The 25726-nt window shown below is 37.4% G+C and overlaps 1 protein-coding gene across 1 annotated transcript in view; it reads right to left on the bottom strand.

Moving 5' to 3' along the window:
* Positions 1-25726, bottom strand: part of LPCAT2 (lysophosphatidylcholine acyltransferase 2) — an 80453-nt gene that overhangs the window by 36200 nt on the left and 18527 nt on the right. Inside the window, exons 3-9 of the mRNA XM_053601992.1 lie at positions 25012-25229; positions 23660-23772; positions 21323-21383; positions 20434-20492; positions 18743-18777; positions 15500-15554; positions 2881-2963 (exon numbers count right to left, since the gene is read on the bottom strand). Coding sequence (XP_053457967.1) covers positions 2881-2963; positions 15500-15554; positions 18743-18777; positions 20434-20492; positions 21323-21383; positions 23660-23772; positions 25012-25229 — 624 coding nt within the window. The remainder of the gene's footprint in view (positions 1-2880; positions 2964-15499; positions 15555-18742; positions 18778-20433; positions 20493-21322; positions 21384-23659; positions 23773-25011; positions 25230-25726) is intronic.

Here is a 25726-nt window from a genome sequence, read left to right as displayed (position 1 = left end):
GTCTCTATCGCTGATAATTTTTGTTTTGTGTTTTAATGATAATAATAGTTGACTTGACCTTCGTAAAAAGTAATTAGGAGACTAAAGTTCAAGTCTAGCAGAATCTTTCCCAGCTGTGGACTTACTGCATTTGACCTAAGCCTTACTTTTTTCATCTGTATATAGGAATAACTACTCTATTTACTCCCAAGGGTTACTGTAAGGACAAAAAACAATGCCCGTGGTACTGTTTAAATAGACAAATAGCATTTGCATGTACTTGGAAGTGAACAATCTCTCTGAACTGCTAGTTATCTGTGTTTTTTCTTCTTTTATAACTAGAAATCACCTTCTTGCTACTTAGCAATCTTCTAAAAATACTGAAATGAATTGATAATAAACTGATATTTTTCCCACACCTTAAACATCCTCCATCCTCAAAAGAGAGCACAACTCCTCCTGCTCAAAGAGCAAGTGATTGTGGACTAGATTTGGAAAAAAATATATTAATAAAAACTGCAAAAATACCAGGTAAGGCTGTGCAGTACATAAAATAATTTCTTCAAGATCTCTCTTCACTGAATTTTTATTCACCAGTATTCTGGGAAAATCATAAAATTATGTCTTTGGCTATATTCGATTTTGTTGAATCACTGCTAGAAACATTAAATTTTGAATGAGTGTAATCAGAGTAAAACTTTTTTATCTAAAACATTTTTTCTAGGCTATTTTTGGCTAATAAATATTTTGGTGTTGGAATATATGTATAAGATGAAAAATAAAATTTTAAGATAGCTCAGGAATTATAATAATAAACAGTATAAACTCTGAATAGTTTAGAGCTTAGGCTCTGGAAAGAGGAAATGTGGATTTGAGTCTCAGCCCAGACAGTCACTATCTATTACACTCTGATTCTGGGCAAACTACCCACCTCCCTGAGTCCTCTACCCAGTCTTTCCAGTAAGACACATTTCCATTAGTCTGATTCTTATTTACCTTATAGAGTTGCTGTGAGCATGACATTAAGCAACACCAAGGCCTAGCAGGATGCTTGACAAATACTTTATTCAGCTGTAGTACACCACTACCTGCCACCTCCTTTGCTCTTTGCTGGTTTTAAATGCTTTTACCGTTTAAGTTCCTACTTGATTCTCATAATAATTAAAACCATGAGCAACGTAAGGCAATGACTTTAATTCCTATTTCACGTGTGTGGAGAAGTAGCCTTGAAAGAAACTTGTCCAAGGTTGCGAAGCTAATCGGGGTCTTTCTTTTTCTTTATCCAACGCCTTTATGACTCCACACCTCCAAGTTAAGAAAAACGCTGGCTACGTGAATCCTTTCTCTGTTTTCAGGCACATTTTGGAAGCAAAAATACCTGATATAAGTTCTGTCAGTTTCTAATATTTACCTTATTGGCTACCTTTTGAACAGAAGCTGGTATAAAAACACAAGAAAATCTGATTTCTTTTCTGAATGTATTTATCGTCATTCGTTCTTTACGAGGCTTTTGTTTCTAAACATTGTTATTGTTATTAAATTTTAAGCCTTTTTAATTCCGTGAAGGCAAAAGTGGAAACCTAATAAACACATGTATATGTAAACAAACAAACAAAAAAAAAAAAAAACAAGAAAAGAAAACAACATAAAAACAAATTTTGTAGCTGGTCTAGAAACTATATAAAACAAGTACCTCTAGAAACAGCAGCAATTTTTTTCTTAAACATTGATTATATTTTGAAATAAAGTTAGTCTATAGTGAAATACTAAAAATATGCACATATGTCAGAATAAAACATGTATGAATGATTTTTTTTTTTGTAGAGACAGAGTCTCACTTTACGGCCCTCGGTAGAGTGCCGTGGCGTCACACAGCTCACAGCAACCTCCAACTCCTGGGCTTAGGCGATTCTCCTGCCTCAGCCTCCCGAGTACATGTATGAATAATTTTAAAACACATATGTATAATTAAAAATCAGGCTATACTCTGATGGATCTCTTGAGGTTAGGAGTTTGGGACCAGCCTGAACAAGAGTGAGATCCTATCTCTACTAAAAATATAAAAACTAGCCTGTAGTCCCAGCTACTTGGGAGGCTGAAGCAAGAGAGTTGCTTGAGCCCAAGCGTTTGAGGTTGCTGGGAGCTGTGACTCCACGGCACTCTACTGAGGTCAACAAAGTGAGACTCTGCCTCCAAATTAAAAAAAAAAAAATCTAGCTATAAAGCTAAATTTCAGCTATGAAGCTTAATTCAGAGTTCCCACTGGATTTTTACTAAGAGAATAAATATTTCTGGTCTATTAGCTCTAAATCTACTATCGGGAGTAAGTGAGTGAGGTAAGGGCTGCGGGAGGCAGGGGGACACACACCTGGAGGGCTCTGGCATGGCTGGGTGATAGTACAGCATAATACATTGTTTCATTACAAAATGGAGTGACTTATCCACTCAGAACAGTGGCCAGTTAAAACTCCCTTAAGTGCAGGAAAATATTTACCTTACGTTTCACAGTTCCTAAATCCTGAATTTATAGACATCCCTCTATAGGAATGACTTTCCCCTTTTCTGTTTATCTCTGTCCCTTGCAAAATCTCTCCTTTTCAGTGTTATAACCACTAATGCCTACGAAACGCCCGACCCTGGGCAGCTAAGGCTTTGTCTGACAGAGATGGGCCAGCCTGGGCCCTCTGTCTCTCTGGTAAAGACATATTTCCTCATTTGGGGGCTGCAGCTGGGGAAACTATTTATAGATTGTTTTACTGACGGTGTCCTGGGCACATTAGTTTACTTACCAAAATAAGCTGGGAAATGAGGTCCTCTGGGGGGAGAGGGAGCCTTAAAACTATGTTAAATGATAGTTACAAATAATTTTCAAGTGATCTACTGAAAATTACAGACGCTTACTCTGCCATTAAATTCCGAACCCTATTGGCAAAAAGGACAGGATCATCTTTCTCTTCATCACTTGGAACTTGAACAGGCATAAACTGAAAGACAAAAATATACCTTTCTGTAACAATCCTGAGGCCTAAGATACTAAGCGCTGAATAAATTTCTATAAATTCTCAACAAATTAAATTCCCTACCTTCTTAGAGCATAGGTACATGACGTAAGAAACGAGCAATGGGCTTATACTCAGGAGTTCCCCGTCCAACCCCTGGCTCTGCTTGTGTGTTAACTAGCATGTTATTTCACCTTGCTGAACTGTCTCTTCAACACTATAAATAAGACTATGACCATTACTTCCCCAGTTGTTGTGAAATGAGCCAATGTCCGGAATTCTGGAAGTTCTAAAACTGTACCCACTACGATCTTGCTCTCAGAGCGGCATCTTCTACCATTCACACTCCTCTATATGAAAATGTTTTAATTTCCTTTCTTTTTTAAAATAGTTTATCTTCTCAATCCATTCAGCATCAACTATATTTGTATTATTTGATTGAATTTTATGTTTTGTTATTTCTTCTGCTTTTTAAAGACCCTTAGCTTTCTAGCTTTTGGCTTAACATCATTTTTTTGCTTTGTCTTTTTTAGTTTTACTTTTTTTCCTCCACCTGATACTCTGTGATGCCTCATTTATACGGTCTCTATTTGTATCTATGGTTTGCTAACATTAACAAGGTTTTGGCGTCATATTCAAGTCACTACCTATTTTTTTTTAGCACCGACTATATAGCAAGACAGATTAATAAGACCCTATTCCTGCTCTAAAGAAGATCCACAGCTTAGTAGGATAGACCAACATAAAAATAATCTCCTATGCTGAGTATCCAATTAAAGATGGGGCTTAACAGCTGAATTAACCTATTCAAAATCATACAATGTTTATCAGATTAAAAAAACTTTATTTTCCCCACTAAACCATACTTTCTGGAGTATGAGAGTGATGAACAGGGAATGATTAATTTTGCTAGGGGGCAGGGAAATGCAACCAATTGGGGGAGGTGGTACCTGGGCAGAAGGAGTTCTACAGAAGAGCTAATACTTGATCTTGGCTTTTTAAGGTTAAGTGTGATTTTGCCAGTAGCTACTGTCCACTGAGTTATAACTATAAACCAAGCACCATCCAGCACCCTGCTAGTGTCTTACGTGCGTTCTTTTATTAACTCTTCCTCTATTTTTGTCGTAGGAATTGGGGTTCACAAAGGTTAAATGACCTGCTCAAAGTTGCACGGCTAAATTCTGTTCAGCAAATATTACTTAGGTCCCTGTGATGAGTCGGGCACTACACCAAGCCCTGAAGACATGACAGTGAAGTCCCTGCTCCCAAGAAGCTCTCCAGGCAGTAGGGTGGAAATTTATGATATAAGGAACCAAATTACACCTGGATCGGCACCCATAGCACAGTGGGTTATGGCACTGGCCACATACACCGAGGCTGGCAGGTTTGAATCCAGCCCGGGCCAGCTAAACAACAATGACAACTGCAACAACAACAACAAAAAAATTAGCTGGGGGTTATGGCAGGCGCCTGTAGTCCCAGCTACTTGAGAGGCTGAGGCAAGAGAACTGCTTAAGCTCAAGAGTTAGAGGTTGCTATCAGCTGTGACACCATGGCACTCTACCGAGGGCAACATACTGAGACTCTGTCTCAAAAAAAAAAAAAAAAAGCTCCCATCCTTTATGCACCTACTGTGTGCTGGTACTTTACATGAGGGGCTTCATATGATTAACACTCTACTCTAGGTGCGTCCAGCCTTTTGGCTTCTCTGGGCCACACTGGAAGAAGAGTTGTCTTAGGCCCCACATTACACTACATCTACACAAACACTAACAAAACCTGATGTGCAAAAAAAAAAAAAAAGGTCTGTGCATAATTTGCATGATATCCACCATCACAGATAAGCAAAAGAACCCTCACATTATAATCCTAATATGCAGCAGCCTGTTCAGAGAGGCTTTTAAAATCATCAAGCAAGTTTACAATCACTAATATGTAACATGGAAAATATGCATTTCTAAGTAATAAAATGCCTTTGTTTTTTGATATTTTTAATTATAAAAGTAAAAGAAAAGTGGGCAACATAAAACTAGTGAGATACCTGACATTACATTGTATTTAAGAAATTAATGCATCCATCTCTGGTTCCATGGAAGTAACAGCAACTCTCAGTGAGTTCTCAAGGTGCTCGTCAGATATTCTGGTTCTAATTGTGCTCTTAAATGTGCTTCATTCTTGAAAATAGTTGCTTGCAAATGTGGGAGCTGCTAAAAAGTGACAAGACGCGACTGTGAAGTGGGCATGACTGTCCCTGGGAAGATGGGACTTACAAAAGTCCAGCAAAGAGACATCAAATTTTTCTTTAAGATGAATGTCAGATTGTAGCTCTACGCATTCCGTTTGAAAATTGGCAGGTGACATATTTATGTAGACTGAATATGGAGTCCCAAACGCAATCCTGGAAATCTTGAAATCTATTTTCAAATTCTTATATTAAATTGAAAAGCAAGGCTACATTGTTTCCTCCCCCCCCCCCCCCACAGGACTGTGTTCAGCTGAATGTCAAAATGCATTAAATTGTTTGCCTTAATTTAAGCTTATCATGACTTCAGTTTTATTTGGAATGCTACTGTGGTTTGAAACATTGTAAGAAGTTGGTTTTCACCTTGAAGACACTTGTTTAACTCACTTAAAGGAATGGTTAAATCCCCTAAAAATGCAAAATCTGGGGCCAGTTATAATCATCAAGTTCTGGCACAATTTTGGTTTTTGATAACCATACACAATAACATGTTACAAATCATAAAATATTTTCCACATTTGGTCTCAACTTAGCTATCTTACTTTCCAAAAGTAAATGATATTACCATAGTCAACATCAATACTTTTAAGGAATTCCTGGAATTGACAATGATTCAACTCCTTGGCCCTTATAAAATTCGTAGTCTTGATGGCAATTTGCATGACATTATCCATTTTTAAAGCTTTTGCACATAAATTTTCTTGCTGTACTATGCAATGATACTTCATCAAATGTGAGTTTGGGGTGGCAACTGCATCATCTTCTATTAATTTTATAAGTCCCTCTCTTTTACCTACCATTGCTGGGGTTCCATTAGTAATTATACCAGATACAGAGATGATGGACAAAGAAAATCACTTTAACATATTTTTTACCACTTTGTATAAATCTCTTGACTTAGCTGTGCCTTTTAATGGCATGAAATAAGCCATTTCTTCAGTGATAGTATATTCATCATTGATATCTCTAATAAAAATGTCAAGCTGAGCGGTATTTGTATAATCAGCGCTGTCCTTCATTGCCAAAGCATAAAATTAAAAATCAGCAGCTTGGCTGCTCACGCCTCTAATCCTAGAACCACAGGAGGAGGCCAATGTGGATGGATTGCTTGAGCTTAGGAGTTTAAGACATTGCGGTGGTCACTGGTAGTTCCAGTTACTTGGGAGGCTGAGGCAAGAGGATCACTTGAGTCCAGGAGTTTGAGGCTGCTATGAGCTAGGACTCCGTGGAACTCTACTGAAGGTAACAGAGTAAAATTATGTCTCAAAAAAATAAATCGCAGCTTTACTCTCCAAACTTTTTTGATAGATTTTTCCAATATCTTCAATTCTCCAGGCTGATGAGACACGTCGTTTTAGAAATATTCCCTTTTTTTTCACAGCAAATGGTATCTGCCATTACAGTGCTTAGTAAACTCACCATCAATAAATGGTTTTGGTGTTTTTGCTATTAAATATGCTACTGCAAAACTAGCTTTTACAATGAAATCTGTCTAAGTTGTAACTTAAAAAAAAATTTTTTTTGTTCAGACTTTATTAGTTCCACTATTTTGTCCTTACCACATAATGCGTCGAATTTGGCAGCACGTTTTTACATATAACGCCTTTCAAATCAGTCTTTAAAACCTTGCACAAATTCCCTACAAATAAAGCAGAGGGCCTTAGTATTTGCCTTGACAAAAAAGTAGTTATCTGTCCACTTTCCATTGAATAATCTTCCTTCATCCATGATTTTTCTTTCTGGGGTTCTGTTGTAGAAGCTGTGTTGGTATTAACAAATATGAATAGATAAGGGACTATGTTTATTTTGTTATGAAAATTGAGAGGCAAATAGAAAGTAAGGTCTGGGCCCTTCCACATCTGGGCTGCTGATGCAGGGGTAGGGGGTGATTGTAGAGGATGCCACCAAGGTGTGGCAGAACCTCAGTAATCACGTAAGAATGCTGACCTGACTTCTAAATAACATTAAACCCTAATGTTGCAATGGTAGGTTGAAATACTATTGAAACTTGCTGTCATTGCCAAGTCACCAGAGTGTGGATATGTTCTATGTTGTCAATTCAACTATTTGCACTTGGAAGATAACAGACTGGAAGCCACACCTGTGTGTAAACAGTGAGAGTGTACCTATGTTTATTTTATGTGACAATGTGACGCAAAGTTCTCACTTCAGAACAGCACAATTGGGTTCCACAAAAAAAAAAAAAATCACACACCAAAAAGCTCATAATGTTTTAAGTAAGGTTATGATTTTGTGATTTTATGAGCACATTCATAGCCATCCTGAGTGGTGGGTTGGAGATTCCTGCTCTAAGTAATTCCTTGAGGCAAGTCCTATCATTTGCATTTGATACATGAAGCATGGGTGGGTTAGACAATATAGCCAAGGTCACATATGAGCGGCACAGTTATACCACTTTCTTGAAATTGATCTGAAATCGTGTTAAGAAGCCTATAGGCATTGGTACATCAGGGATGAAATTTAAGCAAGTTTAATGTGACCAGGTCTAAGTTTTTTTTTTTTTTTTTGTAGAGACAGGGTCTCACTTTATGGCCCTCGGTAGAGTGCCGTGGCATCACACAGCTCACAGCAACCTCCAACTCCTGGGCTTAAGCGATTCTCTTGCCTCAGCCTCCCGAGTAGCTGGGACTACAGGCGCTAGCCACAACGCCCGGCTATTTTTTGATTGCAGTTTGGCCGGGGCCGGGTTTGAACCTGTCACCCTCGGTATATGGGGCCGGCGCCTTACTGACTGAGCCACAGGCGCCGCCCAGGGTCTAAGTTTTTAAAAGGTAACTTCATTGGAAGGGAGTGGACGCGCCGAGAGCAGGGAGAACATTTGGGAGCTACTACCGTTGGGAGAGATGATCAGATCTTGAAAGGAGGGAGTGAGGATGCAGAGGAACAGCATGGATGCAGTGACACTTTTTAGCTAAAATGCATATGAATGATGAAATAATGTGCTACAGGACCTTTTAGTTTTCAAAACATGTATCTTACTTACTGCCCCTCTAAGGGGACCATGCATACTGCAGTAAGAGGACCTGGCCAGGGTTGCTGCCGGCCTCTGCTATGATCCTGGAAAAGTCATTGAGCCTTTATGGGTCTCGGTTCACTCTTCTGCCAAGTGAAAAAGTTTGGATGATCCCTAACGTCATTTCCCCAACTGGAATTCTATGTGCAGCTCTCCATTTAGCATGCGGTCTTTCAGATGGAAAAATAAATTAAGCCACCAGAGGTCCCCACATACTAATACATCCAGAACAACCAACTACCTTGGAAAGTTGTATTTCTAAAAATTCCCTTCATCCTGATCTAGTAAAATTCTGATATTTGCTTAGTATGAAACCCGAGGAAGAAAACCATAAATTACAATTAATATTCATAAAATCTCTAACAAAACTGTATAAAAATTAGTTTTATGTTGCCAAATAATTCTTCATTTAAAAAAAAGCAAAATGACGATTTATAGTACGCATAATTTGTAGGCCATAAAAGCACATACTAAAAACCTTGAAACGTAAATCGCTGATATACCTTTAATCAAATATAACCCAAGGAACTAGGGGTTTGGTTTCTGTTAGGCAATATTTTCCACAAAATCATTTTTAATAATTCTCATATTGGCACTGCATTTTATTTTTCAGGAAAAAAAAAATTTCACTGAGAGTTCAAAATCATTAAAAGCCTGGACTTGACATTCATGGACCTCGGAGGCCCAATGCCTCCCGAGAAGCAATTCAGAGGAAATTCCAATAAAAAGTTGCCTCTCTTAGGAAAAGAATTTGGCCTCTAGATCATATTTTCATTTAGTACAAAGTCATTCAAGACTCATAGCATGAATATGCCCTTTATTTGGAAAGAAAGAACCAAAGAGAGGGGAAGTTGACTGCTACTCTCTATTGCGGCCCCTGACACACACACTGTAGCTTCCGAGGACCCACATTTTCCTGTCTGCCTTCATCTTCCCTCATCATCCTCAGTACTCACCCTGATGACCCACCTGACACCTCAGCCCCAGACACTCCCCTCAGCTCCCCCTCAGTCAGGGAAACAAACCTATCTAATCTCCCCCTGACAAATCCTCCAGGCAATTTCCCTTCATTGTCCTTTAGTGTTTTTTCTCCCCTAATCTGGTCTTACTGTGACAATCTGATGGTCACATCAGGACTGCCTCCCCGCTTCCTCTTTATCCACTCCCTCTGGCAACATCCACCTTCCTTTATACCCGGGACTTGGGAGTCACACATGTCAATAGGCCTTTCTGTCACCCAGAATGTCTCATTCTGCCACACTCACAGTGCCAATCACTTCCTCGGTCACTCTTCTGATTCTGCCTCCCCACTCCTGTTACCGCAGACAGAGGCTAAAGGAAGTTACAAGGGCCATGCTTTTCAAGTTGCAATTCCACTTTGACCTTATTCTTCCTGGCCCAATGGCACTTCGCTTTCAACTTTATAAAGAAGACAGCCTATGTGATCTATTTCCACTGCACCCCAGATTAGCTCTACAGCTCAGCTCCCCTCCCCATTTCAGACACAGAGTTCTCTATACTTTTACCACACTTAACTCCACACCATCCTGTCCCAGATGAGAATAATCAGCACATTTCCCAGACTAGAACCTCTAGTTTGCCCTTTTTTTTTTAGAGACAGTCTTAGTTTATCACCCTCGGTAGAGTGCCATGGCGTCACAGCTCGCAGCAACCTCCAAATTCCTGGGCTTAGGTGATTCTCTTGCCTCAGCCTCCCAGGTAGCTGGGACTACAGGCGCCCACCACAACCCCCAGCTATTTTTTCTTACAGTTTGGCTGGATTCAAACCCACCACCCCCTTGGTATATGGGGCTAGTGCCCTATCCACTGAGCCATAGGCACCGCCCTTGTTTGCACTTTTGGACCCTGAGTCCCCACCTGCTTCTGGGCCTTAAAATGCACACAAGATAAAGTCAAAATTCTTCAGTATACGGGGTATTCCCAGAGTTGTCCATACCTAGGGTAAGTGTAGCCTTTATTTACAAAATATTCATCAAAATTTTTACAAAGAGGTGGCCAATATGTAAAGTATATTTTGTAAGTATTTCGTAATGAATATTTTTATAAATGTAGATTTAGCCACCATTTCCCGTTTTTCCCTGAGTATGGTGACTTTATGGGGGGGGGGCTTCTGGGGCACCCTGTATTATTTAAGACTGTCCATTAACCAGAGCCAGGCCTTTACACAAATGCTCAGCACCAGTAAAACTAGTTTCTTCCTTGCTTCTTGACCACATCAAGCACTTTTTTCTCTATTAACTAAATCATGGATGAAGACGTAGATTGGTAAGTCGCAGCACTACCATCAATTTTAACAAATGTGCAGTTCTAGTTCTTTCTGTGATTCTCTTAAACCTTCAAAGAGAGAAAATGCAAAACAAGAAATATTTGTGAACATTTGCAGCTTTCTTCCCGAAAGCAGAGAAACATCTAAATGAGAAGGGCAGTCAAAGTTAATGTTTATAGAGAAAGTAGCAAGTGTCAGCACATAAGTAACCTACTAAATCCTCACAGTCCTAAAAGAAACTCCTATTATCCCCATTTTGCCAGTGATAACACAGGTATAGAGAGGTTTAACTAATTTTCTCAAGTACATACAAGTATACGATTATTTGTATTACAACAAAATCTCTAGCTAATACCCTTTTATGCCACTCCATTTCTCTATAAATACTTACAAATTCCAGAATTTACCAAGTTCCAGAAGAAATTAGCTTTGTTAGGACAAGTATATATGTGTGTATTTGTATGTGTTTAGTTGTATGAAGGTTTTTCTTTATATTCAAAACTACAAATAATTTTAGTGTGTTTGAATATTTAAATAAATTATATAAAGGTATTGGAACCTTCCTTAAGTAATTACTTCTTTGAAAATTTAAAAAATGATATATATGTAAAGGTGTCGATCATAGCACTCTATATTAAATTTTAATCCTTTTCTAAATCAGAAATTCTTTCAAGTGGAAAAAAAATCACTTTCTATTACTTAAGGCAATGAAGTTTCCGCCATCAAGTATATTTCAGGCCTAATGCTTTAGTGAGCAAGAAGCTTGCGATAACCTTTGTAAAGAAATTTTCCTGAAAAAGGTAGCCCCCCTTTATCTGAGGTTTTACTTTCTACAGTTTTAGGGACCAGCAGTCAACTGAGGTCTGAAAATATTAAAAAAAAATTCTAGAAATAAATAATTCAAGCCAAGCATGATGTCTCACACCGTAATCCCAGCACTTTGGGAGGCGGAGGTGGGAGAACTGCTTGAGGCCAGGAGTTCGAGACCAGCCTGGGCAACGCAGTGAAATCCTGTCTCTACAAAATTAAAAAAAATTAGCTGAGTGTGCTGATACACACCAGTAGTCTCAGCTATTTGGGATACTGAGGCAGGAGTATCACTTGAACTCAGAAGTTTGAGGCTATAATGAACTATGATCATGCCTCTGCACTCCAGCCAGGGCAAAAGAATGAGGCCCTCTATCTAAATATGGTCCTAAGTTTTAAATCGTATGCTGTTCTGAGTAGTATGATGACATCTTATGCCAGCCTGCTCCATCCTTTCTTCTATATAATTGAATATAATCTAGTAAGATATTTTGAGTGAGACAGCGAGCACATTCATATAACTATGCCTAAGAAAAAACATAGTCCATACGTGGTTCAGTACTATCTGTGGTTTCAGACGTCAATGGGGGTCTTAGAATGCATCCCTCAAGGACAAGTGGGGACTATCACCTGTCTACGTGCCCACAGACAAATCATTTTTATGTATCCATAATATACTGGATAACTTCCAAAGTTAACATGCTTTGAATACAAACTAACAGATAGCCTATGAGGCAGGAAACTGGACAGTCAAGGTGAAGGCCATGTTTCCACTCATAAACTAGCAGCTTCCCACTTAACCACTGTGCACTCTGACCTAGGGTGTATTCTGTCTCCTGAGATGAACCAGCAGCTTCTTCATTTATGTTCTGTTTTGCGGTTTCCTACCCGTTATCTTATTCTCTGTCCTCCAAGCCATATCTTTACTCAGCCACACTTGTGAAACAGCTGTAAGCATATCCATGATGCCTCATGATGATTTAAAGAAAAACTTTCAGTAGAACTATTCTGCAGACACACATGTCTTCACTACCCCAGGATGCCAGAAGACCAATAACAGAGGACATGAGGTTTCAAATTTATGGTTTTAAGATCTAAGAGTCAAAAGTATAGCACCTTTTAAAAATATTATGTCTCTATGTTAGGGAAGCAGAGAGGGATGGGGAAAAGGAGATAAGAAAATATTCCCCAATATTATGTTAATTTTATATATTGAATGATGTTGATAACTAAAGAATTTGGTAATCACCATTATTGAGGGGAAACCTGGAGAATTAAAGGACATGACAGTCAACAGAATGGGAAGTCCTGTGACTTTCAGGAGCAAGAGTGTCTACAAGAGCACTTTAACAGTCCACTCACAGCTCATCTGAAAATCCATATAACTAATACCCTGTTTCCCCGAAAATAGGACATCCTCCGAAAATAAGACCTACTTACAGGAAAGATAAGGCGTCCCCTGAAAATAAGACCTAGCGCTTCTTTGGGAGCAAGCCTTAAAATAAGACACTGTCTTATTTTCGGGGAAGTGGGATACTATGTAGACTAGAGTTTGTAAATAATACATCTTGAATTAGGTTTACTAATATTCAAGAAGTTCTAAAAACATGTTCAAAATAATGACAAGATTTCCATCCATTTTAAAGAACAAGAAGAAAGGATTAGTTCTGAACGAGTAAGACTGAAATTGGAGCAACTGATGAACTGAGACCAGGGCCAGCCAATCTCAAGCGTGGCCTTGGCAGACGTGCTGGAAAAGCTGGAGCCTCAGAGACAGGGCTCAGCTCTTTACAGCCTCAAGCCAGGGCGTGGATATACCCAATGCCCGAAGGGCTGCTGGAATACATTTTCAGTTACTTCTAAGCAGGAAGAATGAAAATATTCAAATATCATAAAGCACTGAGGAGTTGCTGGGTGAAAAGTAGTATCATAAATCTAAAAGAAGTATAATTAACATAAGAACACCTGTGCCAAATTTCAAGTCCACAAATTCTCATCTTCCTGCTTTGTGCCGTAATTCTAAATTCATCAAATCTCTACCGATTCAGCTATTTCAATCAGAGGAATGCCGTTTTGTTTGTGAAGTTCTTGAACAAAGGATACATTATTTTCTTTGCCAGCAGATATTATCCAAATAGGTCTCAGAAACAGCTGGAGAATGCAAATATTGTAATTTTAAAAAGAGAGAGAGAGAGAAAGCAAGAAAGCCATGACATGGAAAGGAAATGTGGTAATAGTGGTCATGGCAAAAAAAAAAAGAGGAATCTGCGTACCTCCTGGTGTAACACAGCCTAACCGCTGACACGTATGCTAGACAAAAAAGAACAGCGCTGTGCGCATTTCCTCATCTGTTGCTAGATCGTGTTTTAGCTGCAGAGGAGTCAATTGAGAAAGAGGGATGTTATCTTGCAGAGAAGATAGCACGGCTGTTTTAAATATGGGTGTTTCTGGTTTCTTTTTAGAAAAACGAAACAGGGCTAGACTACCCAAGCAGCTATTAAAGAAGAAAAGAGCAGGGCTTGGAGTACCCAGGAATATTACGATACAGGAATTCCTGAAATATATTCTATAGAACACTGGCTCCAGGAGATACCCCCAAAATGGGTTTCTGTGGTCAAACATTTTGAAGGCACTGAGAAGTCTTCAGAAAAAAAGAAGAAGAAAGAAAGAAAAAAAAAAAAAACCTGATTCACTTTGTTTACACTGGTACTTCCTCAACTGATTAGTCACTATTTAAAAAAAATCTAAGTAAGCCAGGTGCGGTGGCTCACGCCTGTAATCCCAGTACTGTGGAAGGCTGAGATAGGAGGATCGCTTGAGCTCAGGAGTTCAAGGCTTGTCTAAGCGACAGTGAGACCCCCAACTCATGGGAAAAAATGGAAAAACCCAGCCGGACACCCCAGCGAGTGCCTGTAATCCCAGCAGCTTCCGAGGCTGAGGCAGCAGGATGCCCACAGCCTAAGTCTGAGGTTGCAGTAAGCTATGACGCCCTTGCACTCTGCTCAGGGCATAGGGTTGAACTCTGTCTCAACAAAATAAAAATAAATAAATAAATAAATAAATAAAAATGAAAAAATAAAAAACATCTAAGTACATTCCCCAAACTAGTGTTTTTCTGCCACACTGAGAGATGGTGAGCTGGTTTTAAAAGTGGAATGGTATAGAATGTAATTAACAAAGAGATATTTTTAAGATAGGCAGACAACATACATAGCTCATGAAAATTTCACTAAGTTAAACTAATTTTGAAATATAATTTTCCCTCCATATCATTTGGCATTAATGACAACCTCTAAGCTGAAGCACTAAGCTATCCAATAAAGGAAGATAGTATTCCTGTGAATTAAATTGCATAGTCCTGTCACTTTGAACCTGACTCAGAACTGTGCAGTACATATGCAAACTGAAGGTTTTCATTGCGTAGTCCATGGATGCAATTAAAAAAATACAGGGACTCACTGCTCTAACCCTCTCTCTTCATAGACCACGGTGCGGAGTATCACTAAAACCCACTGGATTCTGAATTCAGGGGTCTATTCTGCATCATGTTTAGAAACTAAAAACAGCTCTGGAGTCAACCTTTAGAACCTTAAAAAATCTGGCTGGAATTTTCCACATGTTCTAATTTTACCCTCACATCCCACCTGCCACTATAGCTCAAAAGACTCTGTCTTCTGAATGATGGTCCAAGCTGCCTCCCCGATGTGATTTCTTCATGTTTTCCATATGCAGAGTGATCCCTGAGGGCTTCTGACTTCAGTGTCTCCACCCTAAGCCCTCCCAAAGTACTGCTCAGCTTTCACAAAACATACTCTTCAAGGAAATGTGGGTCTCTATCAGTTACCCTAAGCTCCTTTTGGCAGGATCTGAAAGCACATTACTGAACTTGGCAGAGGTCAGAATTATGAGGAGTAAAAGATAAGAACAGGTGGCGCCATTCTGCCAGGGATTACATGTTCCAAGTTTCCAGAAGTCAGAGGTGCTTCCTGACATAATTTTAAGGGTTAAATCTGACAGCTTAGATACATAATTTGCAAAGCATCAGGGCTTATTTTGAAGATGGTAAACCTTTATAAATGGTCTCCCTAGACTAGAAATTCAAAATTAAAGGCCAAATTTCAAGTACCAAGGCTACCGTCTGAGTGACTTACCTCCACTTCTACCTTTGTGAAGGGCTGGCAGAAAGTAAGCACACAAAGCTGAATGCTGAAGAAAAAAAGAGAAGGCTGTCTTCAAATAGTCATACAAATGCCATCTAATATTACCCAACAATCCTTTCTTTACAGAAACCCCCACATCACACTTCATGTATATTATGTGCTTATAAATAAAGGCTACACTGCAGCTATAACACTTCTTGGGCTTACGCAATTATTCTTGATATTCAAAAGTTAAATTACCAAATGAATACTCAATACATATTTGTCAGCCAGAGCTTCACTTTAATAGATTAAACCTCAAAGTTGAAGTTTCCTGAACAACACAGACTCACAGGCCTAAGTCTCCAGAGAAATTACCAAACGCTATGTTTCAAGGTACGAGAGTTTTATAGAAAACGTCCTGAGTGGAACTTTACATTTCTAAAGTTTCTGATATTAAAAAAAAAAAAATTGGACTTTTCCTCAGAGGCAAAAATTTTATCAAAATTCTCCCAGTTTTCACTGTGGGGAAATCTGAAAAGTGCCCAATTTCATTGCAAAGTTACACAAAGTCTTTCTTTAAAGTGGTTAACCAAACCTCTCAAAGATAATTTTTGTAATTGTTGTTACTACTTATAACAACAGTCCTAAGTTACTACTCTAGTAAATACTTTGACCTGTTATCTGGATAAGATTTGAGATTTTTAGCTTAGCCTCATTAGACAGTCGACCCAGAAATCAGGCAGAATGTATTATATCACATGTTTAAGAAAACAAACAACCAACATTTTTCTTTTCTTTTTTTTTTTTGTAGAGACAGTCTCACTTTATGGCCCTCGGTGGAGTGCGGTGGCCTCACACAGCTCACAGCAACCTCCAACTCCTGGGCTTAAGCGATTCTCTTGCCTCAGCCTCCCGAGTAGCTGGGACTACAGGCGCCCGCCACAACGCCCGGCTATTTTTTGGTTGCAGTTTGGCCGGGGCCGGGTTTGAACCCGCCACCCTCGGTATATGGGGCCGGCGCCTTACCGACTGAGCCACAGGTGCCGCCCAACATTTTTATTTTCTATTAAGAAATTCAGATATAATTTATCTGTAAAAATTACCTGAAGGGGCTAACTTGAGGAAGTTAGGAATTTAAATTTAGAAGTTTAAGAATTTAGTTAAAAGAAGAAATTATAATTATAAACTCTTAATGTGTCAGTTCTCAAACCTTCCATCTGAAAGGGAAAAAACATTTATAAACTCCAAACCAAGTCAATCCAGGTTATGCACCATAAAGTAAATTGTTTTTAAATTATTCAAATGGAGCTATGGAATTCAATTATTTGAATAGATATAAATTCTATTCTGAAAATTTTGAATGGAAACATAAAAAAAAAGAAAAACCACACAAAAGATCTCATTAAACCTGTCTGTGCATACTTCAAACCAAATACTTCTTTGACTCATACAAAACAGCTTTTCATAGCTGCCCTTCTCAAAGTTTATTCCTTGAGTCTTCTCTGCCTTAGGATTATCTCCCTTGGTATAAAATCTCCTCCTTACATCTGTGTCTAGAATAGACTTGGAGCAAAGGCAATTGAGAAAATTGCTCTAGAAGCAATACACACAGCACTAATAACAACATTAAGAAGATGAGAAGACAAAGGTGAAAATAAGATTTTTTACAAGTGCAATGTAGCATTTGGACAAGCCAAAGTTGTGAGTTTTAAAGATTTTGTGTTTGGTTAATAAGCCCTAGGAAATCTTTTGAAATACTTTTTCTTCCTTTCTGTTCAGAATTCTCTTTCCTACTTTTTCTCCTTTTCCCATACTTCCCAGCTTAGAAGCCTAGATTAACTAGACCCTTTCATTTCCTCTTCCAAAAATGCCTTCTCCTATTTGATTTCCACATCGACCTGGGTTGTTTCGCAGGTAAAAAAAGTCATATAGATTGTATCATAAACCCATTAAGTCGCTACCTCCATGTGAAACTCAACCTGTAAAGGCCCAAAGATTAACAAACCTCAGGAGATATAAACAAGCTACTCATCCAATTTTAAGGCACTTCTTTTTCTAAAGTGCTCTTATATTAGTTTCTCCTAATTTTCCCTCCTATAGAAGATGAAAAACAGGAATTCACGATCAGTAGTGGCACGAGATTATATTCTAGACAAGTAAATAAAATGATGTTTCTGAAAAGTTAAAGATAATCCACAGTCTAGATACCTTTTACAATTCATTTTATTTTTGGTGTTATTGCTTATCTTCAACTACCAAGGACTGTAACAAGAGTACAGATGTTTCACATATGTTGATGTTTATTCCACCGGTTCATATTTCAAAGAATTTTACAAAAATGCAGAAATTCTGATAATTATAATATTGATAAGAAATGTAAGTAATTGTGCAGTATTTAAAAAATCTGATTTTCAGAAGTTAGTTGGATTATATAAAAGGTATCTGAAGAGGCCCACTACGTCCTTGAAGGTAAATTACGATTTCCTATTCAATATTTTTAAGTGTCACCTATTTACAAGTCAACAACATTATTTTAATTCTGGGCATAACAGTACCAAAAGTAAGCAAGCCCCTGGGGAAAGTCCTCAAAACTAGGTGTTTCATATGGTTCTCACCAAAACTTAAACAGGCTCAGACTTACTCGGGGAGAAATAAAACAAAATATCTTGAGAGAAAGCAAGTTTCTCTACGGTCTGCTCTTTTTAAAGGCCTATTTCACTTCAGCTTGCTAAACAGTGAAACCGTATTCCTCTCCTCTCTTAAAGGCTTATAGAAACTGCTGATCCCAGTGCTTTCAAAATCCAGAACAGGAACTGAAATCCTGGTTGACTATTTTCTCAGCTCACATCAGACATATCCCAGCTATTTCAGGGCATATGACTAACTTGCTCTTCACTACTCAAATCAATGTAGTAATAAGATGGAGACACCGGATAATGCTAAATGTGCCATCTAAATGAAATCACAAAATACAAGCTAAGTATGATGCAAACAAGCTCACTTAAAAACTGGCAGACAAACACTTGAGACTCATCTGAAGATGACAGACGCCGGGAATTCTGCACATAGGTGACACCGGTGGTTACGGGCAAGGTAGTGATTTTTTTTTTTTTATTCATTACAAGATTTAAGACTGATTAGAAATCTTCACTTTTATATAAACAAGACTTTCTTTTAGAAGAATAAATGGCATTTCTTTTTCTAAACTAAAATAAGATGTATAAAAACTAATAATAGATATAAGTGACTTACAATGTATATCCTTGCCAAGTCCACGTCACAGTATCCTACAATAACAGAAAGGTCTAAATTGTTATCCCAAATAAAACGAACATCTTATTTGATGAGTAATACATTTGTGCACATTTTTTTCGGAAATTAAAAACAACATGTTAAAAACTAAAATAAGCCTATTATTATTATTAAAGAACAGTAAATGGATCTATGAATTCTTAGATTATATACATACACAGCAAAGACCCCTCTTCCTTATGTCATCACCTACCTTTGTATGGAAGATTTGCTATGAATTTTTTTTTTTAAAGCCTATTGTATGTACTTAGTTATTTTTCTCCTAATATGAACCTGTCTGGACATTAAATTACACACAAGAAAACAGAATATATCAGTTCTCAAGTAAAAAAGGTTATTGAAGAGAAAAGATTAAAGTAGGATGTAGTAAAAGAATTCGAATATATGATAAATTCAAACCTATAGGTAGAAGTACAATGAATAAGAATTGAAAGATTTTAATTCTTTTTTTAATCATAGATGCCCAGGGTTGCAAAATCAGCCTCCAAAATTGAACAGTTGAACTAATCAAAAACTCTTAATCTTTCTTTTTTTTTTTTTTTAGACAAAGTCTCATTCTGTTGCTCTGGGTGGAGTGCTGTGGCATCACAGCTCACAACAACCTCAAACTCCTGGGCTCAAGCGATCGTCTTGCCTCAACCTCCCAAGTAGCTGGGACTACAGGTGCCTGCCACCATGCCTGGCAAACTTTCCTATTTTTAGCAGAGACAGGGGTCTCACTCTTGCTCAGACTGGTTTTGAATCCATAGCTCAGGCAATCCACCCGCCTCAGCCTCCAAGAGTGCTAGAATTACAGGCATAAGCCACCATGCCCAGCCAAGAACTCTTAATCTTAAATAGTATAGATAACTAATAATTACATCCTCCCTTTGCATAAAAATTCTGGGTTTTTTTAAAGTTCCTCTCAGAACCAAAATATCTCCTCAAAAATCTTTCTTTTAGGAAAATAGTGGTACAACCGATAAATATCCAGAGGACAACAATGTACCCAGCGGGAGCAGAAGAGACTATCTCCTGAGTCAGCTCTGGACTTCATATAAATGTCTCGAACTGTTTATAAAACCAGTGTATGGTGCCCCATGATCGCATTACTGTACATAGCTATGATCTAATACTAAAAAAAAAAAAAAAAAAAGACATTCAGTTCTTTTCAGATTCTTCCTTATTTAACTAAGCTACTTGCCAAGGGTCACACAGGTAATAAGTGCTCAGGCAGCAATTAAAGACCAAGCCTCTCCCAAATGTATCTTGGTATTTCAATACTTCTCTGCTAGCCATGGCCCCTGAACCAGAAAGTTTCCTTCTAGGCTTAATGAAAATCACAAATGTCTACCATTCAGTCTAACAAGAGCCTAACATGACACTTAATCACATGATCATGGTAACAACAGAGCAGAGGCTAAGGAAATGTCTTCCTGAAGTTCAATAATAGCAAAATAATCACCATATACGCCTGTCTTGCAGAATTTTGAAAACTAGATGTGGCGAGCAATATGAGTCTCTGCCCATCTGCTGCCATCACTTGCCTATGTATCTATTTACAACCTTATTCAAATATTAAAAGAAGTTCTAGGGAATGTGTGCTGTTTGGAATCCTTTAAATTCTTCCCGTGGTAAAATACTATGCTTACCAGCTTGTTTGGATATCTGAGGAGGATTGGCTGTACTGGAACTCCTGGAATGAAGGCTCCTAAGTTTTATGATAAAGAAAAAAATCAGTAATAAATAGTATAAACATACTGCACATTATAAGAGTGCACATAACTAAAATTATTTGCTAAATGTTGAGAAATCCCTAATGTTCTTTACCAAAATGAGGAATTTTTAGGATTAAGAACTATTTAAGAAAATACTAAATGTGGTGCCTAAGCCACTTAAAATATTTATCTATTTATCTATCTATTTACTTGTTTATTTCTCCACCTGTTTTCATTGTCTAAATACGTATCCTTCAATAGGATTTTTTAAAAAAGTAATGACACAATCAAGAGAAGGAGAAAATAAGAAGAAAGTTTCCATGAAACCAAATGCATAAAGCAAGAACCACCAGACTTGCTAGTAAGTGAGTCATAACTTAGGCAGGTGAGCATTCTAGCAGCTGATACAACATTTTAAAGTGTCACAAATTACAACCAAAGCTGTAGTCACTGACATGGTAATGTTAAAAACAGTGAACCTTATAAGGCAGGTGAAGACTTTATAATGATAATGAAATACAGGTTTTCTACTTGATGACACAGAACCCCCCACATGTCTCTGAGGTTCCTTGGAGGAAAAGAAAAATATAGGTGGTTTCTGCTCAAAGACACGCACACACACACACGGGAGAAACATTACAAAAGGGGTTATGATACCAAAAGAGAAAGGAAGGGATGAGTTCGGTGGATCTGCAACATTAAAAACTTATCAGAAAAGAAGAAACGCTCAGAGCAAACTACAGTTACCGTGTGTACTGCTATCAAATCATTTGAGAAATCTTCCATATTACTTTATTACAATACATAATTCAATTTATCTCACCTGGTTTAAAAGTAATCAAACAGGAACGATTAGTACAAGTACCTTCTGGGAAAACTAGTAGCTTGGGAGAAAAGGAATAGATTTAATATTTCAGTCTAATTAATAAATTACCTCTTTACTTACTTTCTTATGACTTCACAAACAGCTGTCAATGCTTAAAATACAAAAATGAAATGAAGGCCTAGTACTTGATTCTAATGAAAGCTAGAAACAGATTGCTAGATTCTCCTCTAGAAGAAGTATAGTCTGAAGGTTAAGATCAAAAAATGGATTTAAGCTTTGAAATGAATCTTAAAGATGACACTAATGATCTGAATAGACTTAAAAGGAGGTGTAGCGTATAAGTCATGGTCAAAGGGCACACAAAATGTACATTAGATTATAGCAAATTCTTTCTTCTGCTATACATCCTGAACCGAATGATCTCCTAGTTTCTTTGTTTCACTTTTCATTAAGTGATATTCACTCCTACAACATACATATATGTCTCAAGGATATCTTGGAGACAGGAAGAAATGCTTAAAATGTGCTTTTTGCTTATTTGAATCAGTTGACATATGGAATACAACTTAGTATGTTTCTTTTATTTTTAAGAGAGTTTTTTTAGCTTTTACTGTGTTTCTTTCTGCTTTCCATATGAAAGATAAGTAGTACGGTTAGTTCTCTCATTAAATAAAATAGAAGCTTGATTTTTCTGATACTTCTAAAATTTAGCCATGAGAAAATTGCTATTACAGTTAGCAATGTGTACATATTCTATAACTCAAGAGGGAAAACACTGAGCTATGCTGCCACAATAACAAGTTATTCATAAAATGAAAATTATGAGTAGGTATAATTTCATCCTCTAATTTAAAAAAAATGGATTTCCTATAGTAATGGGATACAATATTAAATATATTCTATTAAGTGGAAATTCTACAGTTATACTATTAACTATGGATGGATATAGAGTAAATCATAAAAATCTGAGAGCTGGAAGGGGCATTAAAAGTAACCTAGCATCTCTAATGCTTGAATTCTTTCTACAGTATCCACTCCCCAACCTTCCCCACCCCTGCCCAAATAGTTGTTCAGCCCATGCCTAAAGATTCTAGAAAAGGATTCCAAATCAGACCATTCTACCTCTGTATAGACAGAATTCTTTCTCAACATGAGCAAAACGAGCTGAAATCTGCCTACTTGTTATCTCCCACCTACTAGTCTTAGATTCCTTGGAGCCACAGAGAAAAATCAAACACGGAAATTTTACAAAGAGGTGGCCATCACATAGAGAATATTTTGCAAACATTTTGTAATGAATTTTTTGTAAATAAAGGTACATTTAGCTACAATTACCCATTTTCCCTATGCATTGCAACTTCTATAGATGACTTTTGGGACACCCTATATTCTAAACACCAGCTATTCCCAATTATCTTTTTAATATTTCCTTGTGTATCTTGGTTTCTAAAATCACCTGGTTGGTCATACTTTCAACTTTAATATCTTCTACTTTAACATCTTCATGTTATCATGAGTGGCCAGGTCACTGCAGGACTATTAGTCTGGAAATACCACTTGTTTTCAACCAGGCAAAAATAGAAGGATACTTACTAGAATCGCCCATGGTTTATGACACCAGAAATGCTGTCTCTTCCTTGCCCTCAAAAAGCACTCCAGGGAAGGGGGTGGTGACATGGTACAGTTCAAAAAAAAGGTTCTACAATGATTTTAATGTGCCCCTTGAACTGAAAAACATCTAAATACACTTCAGATAAGATTAAAGATCTTAATCACTTTTTCAGTAAACCCAATATTGTTAAGTATAATTGAGCTTTAGTATCCCCTACCTGAAACAGTAATTAAACTCAAAGAAGTGTTTTATGATACACACAAAAAAAATTGGTTTAAAAAGTCTGAAGAGCTTACATCATACTAAATCAGCATAGCTTTCATCTCATTTACCCAATTATAGCATTAGGACATTTGTTTCTACACATGATAGAACCAACTTGTACTTGCAATGTGCTCGTAAGCAGTCCAATTTGTACTAATGATCAACACACTGAAATGGGCATAAATGTATTTATGATCTATGTACGAAAGACTTAATAAAAAAATAAAATTATAAAAAAAATAAAAAGTTTGAAGAATAAAACAAAATAATGATACATTTAATTCCATGGAGCATCTCATGGGAAAGAGGACTCCACTTACTTTGTATCTATTATGCTAAAGATTCCTAGCAAGCATAGATGTCCCCAGATATGACCTGTGGATCCAAATGAGCAAATCTACAGATGTACAGATAAATAAACCGTCCATACATGTAAGTGAACCTCTACTGTGTTTTACCTGGGGCCATTTTCCTTCCGATGTTGTTCGCTTTATTATTTCATTTATTGTGTTTTTTCGGGAATCCGGATCTACACGGGACACCAATATTGGTTGCACAGCCCGTAACAATCCTTTAAAACAAACAAAAAGTCACAACCAAGCCATTTAGGGGGTAAAAGCCACCATTGCAATAATACTGGATATATCAGACAACGAATTTTACGGAAAATTTAAGTGACAGTAAATCAAAGTAAACAATTTTTTAAAACTTCCGATTCGAAGTTGATTAGAACTTAGCCTCTAATTTCCAAAGAAAAAGTAGGTATTTAGAACTATAAATATTTCATTGATTTAGTAGAAGTAAGCTGCAATAGTACGAAAGGAAGCAAATGCAATTTTCTCCCTAAAAGTCATCTTCCTCTGTGCACCTTAAAACTTTGGAATACACTGCAAATCTCGTTTCGTTTTAGGAATCCCCTGAAAAGTGATTATATAAATTCATAGTTCACGTAAGGAGGGTACAATTATTACTCATTTTACTCAAATTTTCAGCACACCAATTTTGTATATAAATAACTTCCTAGCACAGACAAATTAAACCTCATTTTACCAAAAATCTATTGCTATATAATCTTTCAAGAAAAAGCTGTATTACATAAAGCACACTCGTTACATTTTTTTTAAAAAAAAAGTCTTAGTTGAATGACAAAGCTGAAAAACTACTATTATTTCTCCAGAGCACCAAGGCGACATTGGCAACTTTCACACCCACTCTCATCTCTATGTTTGTAATAAACTTGAGACAACAGGGAGCAGTTACTTGGAGACTAATTCCTGAGAGAGAGAGACCAAAGCATCTGGTGGGAAAAACACTTCACTTGCTTCATTGGTTTTTATGGCAGGAAGCATTTATTGTTCCGCCACATCATAATTTTCAAAGAGTTACCGCACTGGTCCCTCCTGAAGGTTTGGGGGACAATAATGAAGAAACCAGACTTAGGGCATTTATCAGCCTAATACCCTGAAGATTCATGAAGGAGCATGTAACCTGTGTTTGCACAAATTTTTTCGCTAAATTGTCTCAAATCAAGCCTGTTTAGTATCTGAAAATCAGTCTTTCTTGACAAATACAATGGCAGAAAGAAATGCTGGTGTAAAGATTAAGTTTTAAAAAGAATTATGAGGCTCTCAGATAAAGTCTCTAATCTTTTTTGCCTAAATTCATTCTTCCTACTTAGTACCATATTACAATAAGCATGTTTGAACTGTTTTATTATTTTAACTTTTTAAAAAGTTTATCAATAAACTGTATATTACTCCTTTAATTGAAAGCATGCACACGGAATATTTTATCTGCTACAAGTACTTACTGCCAACCAAAGGGGCCTGTGCATTCTCACTTCGGGACACCAGGGAAGGTAACCCAGCTACGACACAGGCAATTCCATCAAAGAAAGTTGAATGAGGGGCAACAACAAATACTGGTGCTTCCAAAGGACTTGCTATCTTTCCTTTCACAGCAACTATAAATCCCATTGAAAAGAACATGGCATGACCCAGAAACTTCAAAGCTGTTTGAGTAATTTGCCTTTGAAAAGAAATATAGAGAAGACATAATTAGCTTTGCTAATTGAAGCTAGCAGCAGGGCTTTACTCTAAAATACAAGAAGAAAACCAAAACATGTCACAGAATTTCATGTTAAGGTACGAGCTAATACTTACATGACTCACTTCCTACCAGGTGCCAGACACTATTCTAAATGCTTTACATACACTCATTTCCGTAATCCTTAGTCTAAGCTTAGGAGGTAGGCATTATTTATTATTATTACCATTTTACAAGTAGGACAACTGAGACACAGAGAAGTCAAGTAAATTTACCCAAGGACACTTGGCTAAGAAATGGCTCCAACATTCTAACACGATAAAGTGATAAAGATAAATCACTTCTCCATTCATCCCCCACGGAGACATCCAAATCACTGCTGCCCTTGAGAATCTACGTTAGTGTAATGAAGATGCTGTTATGTCCCAAAACGCTTTTAGAACTCTCATGTTGAAAGTGACCTCAGAATTATCTTACAG

This window comes from Nycticebus coucang, chromosome 2 (genome assembly GCF_027406575.1).
Source record: "Nycticebus coucang isolate mNycCou1 chromosome 2, mNycCou1.pri, whole genome shotgun sequence".
Classification (NCBI taxonomy): Eukaryota; Metazoa; Chordata; class Mammalia; order Primates; family Lorisidae; genus Nycticebus; species Nycticebus coucang.
Note: the sequence above shows the minus strand (reverse complement) of the source record. Positions and strands in the feature narration are given on the sequence as shown.